Raw genomic sequence first — 13,097 nt, 5'->3', positions numbered from 1 at the left:
TTTCAATACTTACTTAACAATGTGTGTAAGTTTGGTTTAATTCGGTTCAAAGACACGGCGGGTCCACGTTTTGGCATATATTTCCAGACCCTAGTCATCAATAGGTATGAAAATTACCCCGTATTAAAGCACTTTCATTTGATACCCATATTGTACATACACAACCAAAGGTTACCCGGGTCCACGTTTTGACCTATATCTCGAGACCCCAGTCACGGAGCGGCATGAAAAATACTCTGTACTAAAGCATTCACCAACAGCTTCAATTTGATATCCATATTGTACAAACACATTCTAGGGTCCACGTTTTGGTCTCTATCTCGAGACCCTAGTCACGGAGTGGCATGAAAAATACTCTGGACTAAAGCACTCACCAACAGCTTCCATTTGATACCCATATTGTACATACACATCCGAAGGTTACCTGGGTCCATGTTTTGACCTATATCTCGAGCCCTATTTCCAAGATAAAATATAGTGCATGTTACTCGTGGATGATGTAGCTTTCGAATGGTGAAAGAATTTTTAAAATCGGTCCAGTAGTTTTTGAGCCTATTCATTACAACCAAACAAACAAAGTTTTCCTCTTTATAATATTAGTGTAGATATAAAGCTTTAAAATGCACCAAAAATGTGTGCAACTAATAATAAATATATTTCCGAAACAAAATTTGGAACGCGAATGAGTTATTTCTATAGGAAGAAACCTTCACAATCATAGAAGTTTAAAACTGTGAAGATTTATATAAGTTATCTAAGTTTTCCTTGAACTTTCCTAAAAAAACAATAAAAAAATACCACATAAATCTCTGAACTTTTTTGTTTCTATAATTTTTCCTTGTTACAAAGTTGTTCTGCATGTCTGCTGATAAGAATGGGACTGTATATAGTTATCGATATTTTTCTCATAATTATAGCGAGTAAAGTACCTCAGAAGAATTAGGACAGAAGCCTCCCCTATATAATTATAAATGTGAAATATGCTTCAGAGGAGATGGCGATATATAACCAAAGACAATATATTGGGTAGTCGAAAAAGTCTTTTCGTATTTTGTCAATAGATGTCGTTGGAGTCATCTATCTCCAGTGCTACCAATCGCATTGTGTCATATCTTATGGTGTTAGAAAGGTGATATTTTAAGCTTCATTTAACAAAAAAAAAAATTAAATTCGGTGAAGTTGAAAAAAAGTTATAGCTGTTCAAAAATGAGTGAAAATAATGAAGAGATGCGCTATATTTTGAAATTTTTGTATAAAAAAGGGAAGAATGCCATGCAAGCCACCAATGAAATTTGTGAAGCTTACGGACACGATGCTGTATCAGTTCGTGTAGCACAACAATGGTTCGCTCGCTTCCGTTCTGGAAATTTCGATCTGAAAGATGCATCTCGCTCCGGTCGACCTATCGTTGAAAAAGTTGATGAAATTATGGAAAAGATTGACCAGGACCGTCACATAAGCTGCCATGACATCGCCAAGGAACTAAACATTCATCATCAAACGGTTTTGAACCATTTAAAAAAGGCTGGTTACAAACAGAAGCTCGATGTTTGGGTACCACATGAATTGTATGTGAAAAATTTAATGGACCGAATTAACATCTGCGATTCTTTGCTGAAACGAAATAAAATCGAACCATTTCTGAAGCAAATGGTAACAGGAGACGAAAAGTGCATCAAATACGACAATAATGTGCGAAAAAGATCATGGTGCAAGAGTGGCGAAGCTCAACAAATGGTCGCAAAGCCAGGATTGACGCCTCGAAAGGTTATGCTGTGTATTTGGTGGGATTGGAAAGGAATCATCCACTATGAGCTGCGCCAGCCTATTCGAACGATTGATTCTACACTTTGCTGTCAACAACTGATGAGACGGAAGCAAGCAATCGAAAAAAACGGGCAGAACTGATCAGCAGAAAGGGCATCGTGTTCCATCAGGACAACGCTAGGCCACACACATCTTTGATGACTCGGCAAAAACAGGGAGGGTTTGGCTGGGAAGTTTTAATGCATCCACCATATAGCCCTGACCTTGCACCATCAGACAACCATTTGTTTCGGTCAATGCAGAACTATGTACTTTAATGGAGCAAAGTTGGCTTCAAGAGAAGCCTGCGAAAATTACTTGTCGCAGTTTTTCGCCGAGAAACCACAAAAGCTTTACACTGATGGAATAATGTCTCTAGAAGAAAAATGGCAAAAGGTGGTCGACCAAAATGGTACATATTTGGTTTAATAAAGTTCATTATAAATATAAAAAAATGAGTTGAAGTTTGATTAGAAATACGAGAAGACTTTTTCGACTACCCAATATATATGTGAATCTCCCACTTTCAACCGGATGAGATTAGAAGAAACTCAATTAAACGGTGCTTCTTCATTTTACGCAAGCGACGCTCCACCTTGGTGAACTTCGGTGACTTGGGAACCACCGCAGAAGGGAATCACTAGTCAATCTTAAGAGCTCGAGAGCAACTGAGACTGTGAGTCGCACCCAACCCCTAATGAAAAACAAAAAATCTTGTTTCAGCTGATCGAAAAATTTATAGAAATCTTCTTCAGAAAATCCACTATAAGTAGGTTAGCCACCAGAAAATATGGAGAGATACAATAAATTGTATGACATATATAAATAGATAAATAAGTAATACCACATTACACCCAGCGAAATGTGTCTTTTGAAGATCGTCGAACTTAAGATGTAACTCGTATTCTTAATGCATCCGTTATATTGGCGCTGGGGTCCAATTATTTTGAATCATATTTCTGTTTCGATTTGCCACAGATTTGGATATTTACTAACCCACTCGGTAGCACTGTTGATCACTAAGATGAGGCACAAGTGTAGTGAAGGAATCTCGGGTGTAACCCACTACCTATCATTGGATCCATCCGTGAAACTAGAAACCACTCATTTCTCTCTGGTATTCTTGTGAAAAATTTGTCGGCTAGGCACAAAACAATGGTACACGCCAATCTACTCTAACAGTCGTAAATTTCCGGCAATGTCATGTAAAAATTTTGAGTGCCAATAGCTTTGTGGCTAGTCTGAAGTTTCCCACAGGCGGCACGGAGAAACAAACAATAAAAGTGAAAAAAAATGTCTTTAGAACAATAAATTCAACTTTTTTCTGTTTTCTGTGGCTTCGAATCAGGCTGAAATAAAAAGCGGCAATTGTAAAACCAAGTGCTGTAATTTATTTAATAAATATGTATGTACATATGTATGTGAGTTGGTGCGTAAAAATAATATTATAAATTAATTGCTGATTGTAACGGTACCATTATTTCTACCTATTTATATGTAAGCCTGTGTTCTACTGCACGCCTCCAATTCGTTCAGCATGATTTTATGATAAAAAACTTTAGTACTTCGGTAGTTTTTGGCTACTGCGTTTACTATAAAAACCCTCACTGTGAAAGCTTCTTCAGACAGTCCTAAATTGTGTGTTAGAAATTGTGTTTACAAAATGTTTAAGAAATTTGTTTGCTTCTTTGTGCTGATTAGTGGTAAAGTGACGAGTAAAACAATCATTGAGAAATGCGTCGACTATAATTATGAATAATTTCTAATTACAGTAATCGGACCCATCAGCGAATGGCCAAGTACCCATGGAGCTCCTATATATTCAATGGAGTCTCCTGGATATTTTTCACACTCTCCTAGACATTGGTTCGACTCAGCTGCAGATTCATTAGACTCTGCTAAAGATCCATTAGACGGTGCTGGAGATTCATTAGATCCTGCTGGAGGTTTATTAAAATCTGCTAGAGATTTATTAAATTTTGCTGCAGATTCATTAGATGCTGTTGGAGATTCACTACACTCTGCCAACGATTCATTAAATTATGCTCGAGATTCATTAGGCACTGCTGGAAATTCATTAAACGCTGCCGGAGATTTATTCGACGCTACTGGAAATTTATTAGCCGCTGCTGGAGATTCATTAGACTCTGCTAGAGATTCACTACATTTTGCTGAAGATTCACTAGATTCTGCTGCAGATATATTGGCGTCGGATTCAGATTCACCCGACGCTGCTGGAAATTCATTAAACGCTGCCGGAGATTTATTCGACGCTACTGGAAATTCATTAGACGCTACTGGAGATTCACTAGACTCTGCCAGATATTTATTCGACGTTGCTGGAGATTCATTAGCCGCTGCTGGAGATTCATTCGACTCTACTGCAGATTCATTAAATTCTGCTGCAGATCCATTAGACTTACATTCAGATTCATTATACTTTGTTTCAAATTCACTAGACTCTTATTCAAATTCATTGTACTCTGATTCAGATTCATTATACTCTTACCCAGATCCAATATTCTCTAATTCAGATTCATTATTCTCTGACTTAGATTCATTAGACTCTGCTAGAGATTCACTACATTTTGCTGAAGATTCACTAGATTCTGCTGCAGATATATTAGCGTCGGATTCAGATTCATTCGACGCTGCTAGAAATTCATTAGCCGCTGCTGGAGATTCATTAGCCGCTGCTGGAGATTCATTCGCGTCTACTGCAGATTCATTAAATTCTGCTGCAGATCCATTAGACTTACATTCAGGTTCATTATACTTTGTTTCAAATTCACTAGACTCTTATTCAAATTCATTGTACTCTGATTCAGATTCATTATACTCTTACCCAGATCCAATATTCTCTAATTTAGATTCATTATTCTCTGATTCAGATTCATTAGACTCCGCCTTAGATTCGTTAGGCTCTGATTCAGATTTATTAGAGCCTGCTTTAGATTTATTAGACTATGATTCCGATTCATTATACTCTTACCCAGATCCATTATTCTCTAATTCAGATTCATTATTCTCTGATTCATATTCATTAGACTCCGCCTTAGATTCGTTAGGCTCTGATTCAGATTTATTAGAGCCTGCTTTAGATTTATTAGACTATGATTCCGATTCATTATACTCTTACCCAGATTCATTATACTCTACTAGAAATTCATTATACTCTTACGCACATTCATTATATTCTTATTCACATTCATTCTACTCCTATTCACATTCATTATACCCTTTTTCAGACTTATTATACTCTGATTCAGACCCATTATACTCTGATTCAGATTCATTAAATTCTTATTCAGATAACTTATACTCTGATTCATATTCAGCATACTCTTATTCAGATTCACTAGACTCTGATTCAGATTTAATAGACTCTGCATTACATTCATTAAATTCCGATTCAGATTCGTTAGATTCTGATTCATGTTCATTAGGCTCTAACTCGGATTTTGAAGATTCTTATTCAGATCCATTATACTCTGATGTAGATTCATTAGACTCCGATTCGGATTCATCATTCTCTGATGCAAATTCATTAGACTCTGACTCGTATTCATTACACTCTCATTCAGATTCATTATACACCGACCAAGATTCACTATACTCTTATTCAAATTCATTCTACTCTGATTCAGATTCTTTGTACTCTTACCCAGATTCATTAGACTTTGATTCAGATCCATTATTCTCTAATTCCGATTCATTATTCTCTGATTCAGATTCCTTATTCTTTGGTTCGGATTCATTAGTCTCTGATTCAGACTCATCAGACTTCGACTCAGATTCTTTCGACTCTCATTCAGATTCAATGGACTCAGTTTTAGATTCATTATTCTCTGATTCAGATTCGTTTGACTCTGCTTTAGATTCGTTAGACTCTGATTCAGATTCTTTGGACTCGGATTCAAATTCTTTATACTCTGATTCCTACTCTTTAGACCTGGATTCAGATTCATTAGACTATGTTTCAGACTCGTTATTCTCTGATTCAGATTCACTAGACTCTGATTCAGACTTTTTATCCTCCGACTCACATTCTTTATTCTCTGATTCAGATTCATTAAGGTCTGATTCTGACTCCATAGCCTCTGATTCAGACTTATTACTTCCCGACTCACACTCTTTGTTCTCTGACTCAGATTCATTATCCGCTGCTTCAGATTCTTTGTTCTCTGATTCAGATTCATTAGACTCTTCTTCAGATTCTTTAGACTTTGATTATGATTCATTATTCTCTGATTCAGATTCATCAGACTCTCACGCAGATTCATTAGACTCTGATTCAGATTCATTCTTCTCTGGTTCGGATTCTGTAGACTCTGATTCAGATTCATTAGACTCTGACTCCGACTCTTTAGACCCTCATTCAGATTCATTAGACTCCGATTCAGACTTATTATTCTCTGACTCGGATTCTTTCTTCTCTGATTCAGATTCATTAGACTCTTCTTTAGATTCTTTAGACTTTGATTATGATTCATTATTCCCTGATTCAGATTCATCAGACTCTGACGCAGGTTCATTAGACTCTGACTCCGACTCTTTAGACTCTGATTCAGATTCATTAGTCTCCGATTCAGATTCATCAGACTCTGTTTTAGATTCGTTAGACTCTGATTCAGATTCATTAGACTCTGACTCCGACTCTGTAGATTCGGATTCAGATTCATTAGACTCCGATTCAGATTCATCAGACTCTGTTTTAGATTCGTTAGACTCTGGCTCAGATTCATTCGACTCTTCTTTAGACTCTGATTCAGATTCATTAGACTTTTCTTTAGACTTTGATTCAGAATCATTATCCTCTGCTTTAGATTCTTTATTCTCCGATTCAGATTCATTAGACTCTTCCTTAGATTCTTTAGACTTTGATTATGATTCATTATTCTCTGATTCAGATTCATTATCCTCTGCTTCAGATTCTTTGTTCTCTGATTCAGATTCATTAGATTCAATAGATTCATTATTCTCTGATTCAGATTTATTAGACTCTGATTCAGACTTATTATTCTCTGACTCGGATTCTTTGTTCTCTGATTCAGATTCGTTATCCTCTGCTTTAGACTCATTATTCTCTGATTCAGATTCATTAGATTCAATAGATTCGTTATCCTCTGATTCAGATTCATTAGACTCTGCTTTAGACTCATTACTCTCTGATTCAGATTCATTAGATTCAATAGATTCGTTATCCTCTGATTCAGATTCATTAGACTCTGATTCAGACTTATTATTCTCTGACTCGGATTCTTTGTTCTCTGATTCAGATTCGTTATCTTCTGCTTTAGACTCATTATTCTCTGATTCAGATTCATTAGATTCAATAGATTCGTTATCCTCTGATTCAGATTCATTAGACTCTGCTTTAGACTCATTACTCTCTGATTCAGATTCATTAGATTCAATAGATTCGTTATCCTCTGATTCAGATTCATTAGACTCTGATTCAGACTTATTATTCTTTGACTCGGATTCTTTGTTCTCTGATTCAGATTCGTTATCTTCTGCTTTAGACTCATTATTCTCTGATTCAGATTCATTAGATTCAATAGATTCGTTATCCTCTGATTCAAATTCATTAGACTCTGATTCAGACTTATTATTCTCTGACTCGGATTCTTTCTTCTCTGATTCAGATTCGCTATCCTCTGCTTTAGACTCATTATTCTCTGATTCAGATTCATTACATTCAATAGATTCGTTATCCTCTGATTCAGATTCATTAGACTCTGATTCAGACTTATTATTCTCTGACTCGGATTATTTGTTCTCTGATTCAGATTCGTTATCTTCTGCTTTAGACTCATTATTCTCTGATTCAGATTCATTAGATTCAATAGATACGTTATCCTCTGATTCAGATTCATTAGACTCTGATTCAGACTTATTATTCTCGGACTCGGATTCTTTGTTCTCTGATTCAGATTCATTAGACTCTGCTTTAGACTCATTACTCTCTGATTCAGATTCATTAGATTCAATAGATTCGTTATCCTCTGATTCAGATTCATTAGACTCTGATTCAGACTTATTATTCTCTGACTCGGATTATTTGTTCTCTGATTCAGATTCGTTATCTTCTGCTTTAGACTCATTATTCTCTGATTCAGATTCATTAGATTCAATAGATACGTTATCCTCTGATTCAGATTCATTAGACTCTGATTCAGACTTATTATTCTCGGACTCGGATTCTTTGTTCTCTGATTCAGATTCATTAGACTCTGCTTTAGACTCATTACTCTCTGATTCAGATTCATTAGATTCAATAGATTCGTTATCCTCTGATTCAGATTCATTAGACTCTGATTCAGACTTATTATTCTTTGACTCGGATTCTTTGTTCTCTGATTCAGATTCGTTATCTTCTGCTTTAGACTCATTATTCTCTGATTCAGATTCATTAGATTCAATAGATTCGTTATCCTCTGATTCAAATTCATTAGACTCTGATTCAGACTTATTATTCTCTGACTCCGATTCTTTGTTCTCTGATTCAGATTCGTTATCCTCTGCTTTAGACTCATTATTCTCTGATTCAGATTCATTAGATTCAATAGATTCGTTATCCTCTGATTCAGATTCATTAGACTCTGATTCAGACTTATTATTCTCTGACTCGGATTATTTGTTCTCTGATTCAGATTCGTTATATTCTGCTTTAGACTCATTATTCTCTGATTCAGATTCATTAGATTCAATAGATTCGTTATCCTCTGATTCAGATTCATTAGACTCTGATTCAGACTTATTATTCTCTGACTCGGATTCTTTGTTCTCTGATTCAGATTCGTTATCCTCTGCTTTAGACTCATTATTCTCTGATTCAGATTCATTAGATTCAATAGATTCGTTATCCTCTGATTCAGATTCATTAGACTCTGATTCAGACTTATTATTCTCTGACTCCGATTCTTTGTTCTCTGATTCAGATTCGTTATCCTCTGCTTTAGACTCATTATTCTCTGATTCAGATTCATTAGATTCAATAGATTCGTTATCCTCTGATTCAGATTCATTAGACTCTGATTCAGACTTATTATTCTCTGATTTGGATTCTTTGTTCTCTGATTCAGATTCGTTATATTCTGCTTCAGATTCTTTGTTCTCTGATTCAGATTCATTAGATTCAATAGATTCATTATTCTCTGATTCAGATTCATTAGACTCTGATTCAGACTTATTATTCTCTGATTTGGATTCTTTGTTCTCTGATTCAGATTCGTTATATTCTGCTTCAGATTCTTTGTTCTCTGATTCAGATTCATTAGATTCAATAGATTCGTTATCCTCTGATTCAGATTCATTAGACTCTGATTCAGACTTATTATTCTCTGACTCGGATTATTTGTTCTCTGATTCAGATTCGTTATATTCTGCTTTAGACTCATTATTCTCTGATTCAGATTCATTAGATTCAATAGATTCGTTATCCTCTGATTCAGATTCATTAGACTCTGATTCAGACTTATTATTCTCTGACTCGGATTCTTTGTTCTCTGATTCAGATTCGTTATCCTCTGCTTTAGAATCATTATTCTCTGATTCAGATTCATTAGATTTAATAGATTCGTTATCCTCTGATTCAAATTCATTAAACTCTGATTCAGACTTATTATTCTCTGACTCCGATTCTTTGTTCTCTGATTCAGATTCGTTATCCTCTGCTTTAGACTCATTATTCTCTGATTCAGATTCATTAGATTCAATAGATTCGTTATCCTCTGATTCAGATTCATTAGACTCTGATTCAGACTTATTATTCTCTGACTCCGATTCTTTGTTCTCTGATTCAGATTCGTTATCCTCTGCTTTAGACTCATTATTCTCTGATTCAGATTCATTAGATTCAATAGATTCGTTATCCTCTGATTCAGATTCATTAGACTCTGATTCAGACTTATTATTCTCTGACTCCGATTCTTTGTTCTCTGATTCAGATTCGTTATCCTCTGCTTTAGACTCATTATTCTCTGATTCAGATTCATTAGATTCAATAGATTCGTTATCCTCTGATTCAGATTCATTAGACTCTGATTCAGACTTATTATTCTCTGATTTGGATTCTTTGTTCTCTGATTCAGATTCGTTATATTCTGCTTCAGATTCTTTGTTCTCTGATTCAGATTCATTAGATTCAATAGATTCATTATTCTCTGATTCAGATTCATTAGACTCTGATTCAGACTTATTATTCTCGGACTCGGATTCTTTGTTCTCTGATTCAGATTCGTTATCCTCTGCTTTAGACTCATTATTCTCCGATTCGGATTCATTAGATTCAATAGATTCATTATCCTCTGATTCAGATTCATTAGACTCTGATTCAGACTTATTATTCTTTGACTCGGATTCTTTGTTCTCTGATTCAGATTCGTTATCCTCTGCTTTAGACTCATTATTCTCCGATTCGGATTCATTAGATTCAATAGATTCATTATCCTCTGATTCAGATTCATTAGACTCTGATTCAGACTTATTATTCTTTGACTCCGATTCTTTGTTCTCTGATTCAGATTCGTTATCCTCTGCTTTAGACTCACTATTCTCTGATTCAGATTCATTAGATTCAATAGATTCATTATTCTCTGATTCAGATTCATTAGACTCTGATTCAGACTTATTATTCTTTGACTCGGATTCTTTGTTCTCTGATTCAGATTCGTTATCCTCTTCTTTAGACTCATTATTCTCTGATTCAGATTCATTAGATTCAATACATTCATTATTCTCTGATTCAGATTTATTAGACTCTGATTCAGACTTATTATTCTCTGACTCCGATTCTTTGTTCTCTGATTCAGATTCGTTATCCTCTGCTTTAGACTCATTATTCTCCGATTCGGATTCATTAGATTCAATAGATTCATTATCCTCTGATTCAGATTCATTAGACTCTGATTCAGACTTATTATTCTCTGACTCGGATTCTTTGTTCTCTGATTCAGATTCGTTATCCTCTGCTTTAGACTCATTATTCTCTGATTCAGATTCATTAGATTCAATAGATTCGTTATCCTCTGATTCAGATTCATTAGACTCTGATTCAGACTTATTATTCTCTGACTTGGATTCTTTGTTCTCTGATTCAGATTCGTTATCCTCTGCTTCAGATTCTTTGTTCTCTGATTCAGATTTACTAGATTCAATAGATTCATTATTCTCTGATTCAGATTTATTAGACTCTGATTCAGACTTGTTATTCTCTGACTCGGATTCTTTGTTCTCTGATTCCGATTCGGATTCATTAGATTCAATAGATTCATTATCCTCTGATTCAGATTCATTAGACTCTGATTCAGACTTATTATTCTCTGACTCGGATTCTTTGTTCTCTGATTCAGATTCGTTATCCTCTGCTTTAGACTCATTATTCTCTGATTCAGATTCATTAGATTCAATAGATTCGTTATCCTCTGATTCAGATTCATTAGACTCTGATTCAGACGTATTATTCTCTGACTCGGATTCTTTGTTCTCTGATTCAGATTCGTTATCCTCTGCTTCAGATTCTTTGTTCTCTGATTCAGATTTACTAGATTCAATAGATTCATTATTCTCTGATTCAGATTTATTAGACTCTGATTCAGATTCACTAGACTCGGTTTTAGATTCAGATTCATTACGCTCTGCTTTAGACTCATTATTCTCAGATTCAGACTCATTAGACTCTAATTCACATTCATTAGATTCTGGCCCAGATTCATTAGACTCTCCTTTAGATTCCTTAGCCTCTGATTCAGACTCAGTAGGCCCTCCAGTAGTACCATTTTTATCTGATTCAGACGCACTAGACTCTGATTCACATTCCCTAGTTTCCGATTCAGATTCATTAGAGTTTGCTTTAGATTCGTTAGCCTCGGGTTCAGGTTCATTAGGCTCTGGTTCATATTCATTACCCTCTGATTCAAATTCAACAGACTCCGCTGTAAATTCATTAGCCTCTGATTCAGATTCATTAGACTCTCCTTTAGATTCATTAGCCTCTGATTCAGACTCAGTAGGCTCTCCAGTAGTATCATTATTCTCTGATTCAGACTCACTAGACTCTGATTCACACTCCCTAGTTTCCGATTCAGATTCATTAGAGTCTGCTTTATATTCATTACCCTCTGATTCAGGTTCATTAGACTCTGACTTAGATTCATTAGACTCGGATTCAGATTCGTCTGCAATTTTATTAGACTCTGATTCAGATTCATCTGCAATTTTATTAGACTCTGATTCAGATTCGCCTGCAATTTTATTAGACTCTGATTCAGATTCATCTGCAATTTTATTAGACTCTGATTCAGATTCATTATTCCTTAATTCAGATTCATCATCCTCTGATTCATTAGACTCTGATTCAGATCCATTAGACTTATTTAAAAATTCATTACACTTTGCTACAAATTTATTAGACTCTGATTCAAATTCATTAGACTCTGATTCAGATCCATTAGACTTATTTAAAAATTCATTACACTTTGCTACAAATTTATTAGACTCTGATTCAAATTCATTAGACTCGGATTCAGATTCGTCTGCAATTTTATTAGACTCTGATTCAGATTCATCTGCAATTTTATTAGACTCTGATTCAGATTCGTCTGCAATTTTATTAGACTCTGATTCAGATTCGTCTGCAATTTTATTAGACTCTGATTCAGATTCATCTGCAATTTTATTAGACTCTGATTCAGATTCATCTGCAATTTTATTAGACTCTGATTCAGGTTCATTATTCCTTAATTCAGATTCATCATTCTCTGATTCATTAGACTCTGATTCAGATCCATTAGACTTATTTAAAAATTCATTACACTTTGCTACAAATTTATTAGACTCTGATTCAAATTCATTAGACTCTGATTCAGATTCATCTGCAATTTTATTAGACTCTGATTCAGATTCATCTGGAATTTTATTAGACTCTGATTCAGATTCATCTACAAATTTATTAGACTCTGATTCAGATTCATCTGCAATTTTATTAGACTCTGATTCAGATTCATCTGCAATTTTATTAGACTCTGATTCAGATTCATCTGCAATTTTATTAGACTCCGATTCAGATTCATTATTCCTTGATTCAGATTCATCATTCTCTGATTCATTAGACTCTGATTCAGATCCATTAGACTTATTTAAAAATTCATTACACTTTGCTACAAATTTATTAGACTCTGATTCAAATTCATTAGACTCTGGCTTAGATTCATTAGACTCTGATTCAGATTCATCTGCAATTTTATTAGACTCTGATTCAGATTCATCTGCAATTTTATTAGACTCTG

The 13,097-nt window shown here is 34.9% G+C and overlaps 3 protein-coding genes across 3 annotated transcripts; all 3 read right to left on the bottom strand.

The window, feature by feature from the left end:
• Nucleotides 1-3,846: 3,846 nt before the first annotated feature.
• On the bottom strand, nt 3,847-5,243 carry LOC129238351 (brain acid soluble protein 1-like). The gene is made up of 3 exons (XM_054873379.1): nt 4,988-5,243; nt 4,316-4,604; nt 3,847-4,261 (listed from the first exon to the last, which is right to left on the bottom strand). The coding sequence occupies exons 1-3, from the start codon at nt 5,241-5,243 to the stop codon at nt 3,847-3,849; spliced, it is 960 nt and encodes a 319-aa protein (XP_054729354.1).
• A 1,447-nt stretch (nt 5,244-6,690) lies between these two features.
• Nucleotides 6,691-7,769, bottom strand: LOC129238350 (putative leucine-rich repeat-containing protein DDB_G0290503). The gene is made up of 2 exons (XM_054873378.1): nt 7,574-7,769; nt 6,691-7,526 (listed from the first exon to the last, which is right to left on the bottom strand). The coding sequence occupies exons 1-2, from the start codon at nt 7,767-7,769 to the stop codon at nt 6,691-6,693; spliced, it is 1,032 nt and encodes a 343-aa protein (XP_054729353.1).
• A 97-nt stretch (nt 7,770-7,866) lies between these two features.
• LOC129238348 (uncharacterized protein DDB_G0290685-like) lies at nt 7,867-12,119 on the bottom strand. The gene is made up of 4 exons (XM_054873377.1): nt 12,104-12,119; nt 9,199-12,020; nt 8,479-9,156; nt 7,867-8,436 (listed from the first exon to the last, which is right to left on the bottom strand). The coding sequence occupies exons 1-4, from the start codon at nt 12,117-12,119 to the stop codon at nt 7,867-7,869; spliced, it is 4,086 nt and encodes a 1,361-aa protein (XP_054729352.1).
• Nucleotides 12,120-13,097: the final 978 nt, after the last annotated feature.

This window comes from Anastrepha obliqua, chromosome 2 (assembly GCF_027943255.1).
Source record: "Anastrepha obliqua isolate idAnaObli1 chromosome 2, idAnaObli1_1.0, whole genome shotgun sequence".
NCBI classification, from domain to species: domain Eukaryota; kingdom Metazoa; phylum Arthropoda; class Insecta; order Diptera; family Tephritidae; genus Anastrepha; species Anastrepha obliqua.
The sequence above is the reverse complement of the archived record's forward strand: the minus strand, read 5'-3'. Positions and strand labels throughout refer to the sequence as shown.

What these genes read in the sequence shown, in the direction of transcription:
- LOC129238348 (XM_054873377.1), bottom strand. An exon ending in CAGAGAATAATGAGTCTAAA is followed by an intron (nt 9,157 to 9,198) that starts GCAGAATATAAC and finishes AAATAATCCGAG; the next exon opens with TCAGAGAATAATAAGTCTGA. An exon ending in CAGAGAATAATGAGTCTAAA is followed by an intron (nt 8,437 to 8,478) that starts GCAGAATATAAC and finishes AAATAATCCGAG; the next exon opens with TCAGAGAATAATAAGTCTGA.
- LOC129238350 (XM_054873378.1), bottom strand. Translation starts at nt 7,769, where the DNA reads ATGAGTCTAAAGCAGAGTCTAATGAATCTGAATCAGAGAACAAAGAAT. An exon ending in TCAGAGAACAAATAATCCGA is followed by an intron (nt 7,527 to 7,573) that starts GTCAGAGAATAA and finishes AATCTGAATCAG; the next exon opens with AGGATAACGAATCTATTGAA.
- LOC129238351 (XM_054873379.1), bottom strand. Translation starts at nt 5,243, where the DNA reads ATGAATCAGAATCTAACGAATCTGAATCGGAATTTAATGAATGTAATG. An exon ending in TAAGAATATAATGAATGTGC is followed by an intron (nt 4,605 to 4,987) that starts GTAAGAGTATAA and finishes AATTTGAATAAG; the next exon opens with AGTCTAGTGAATTTGAAACA. An exon ending in TTAGAGAATATTGGATCTGG is followed by an intron (nt 4,262 to 4,315) that starts GTAAGAGTATAA and finishes ATAAGAGTCTAG; the next exon opens with TGAATTTGAAACAAAGTATA.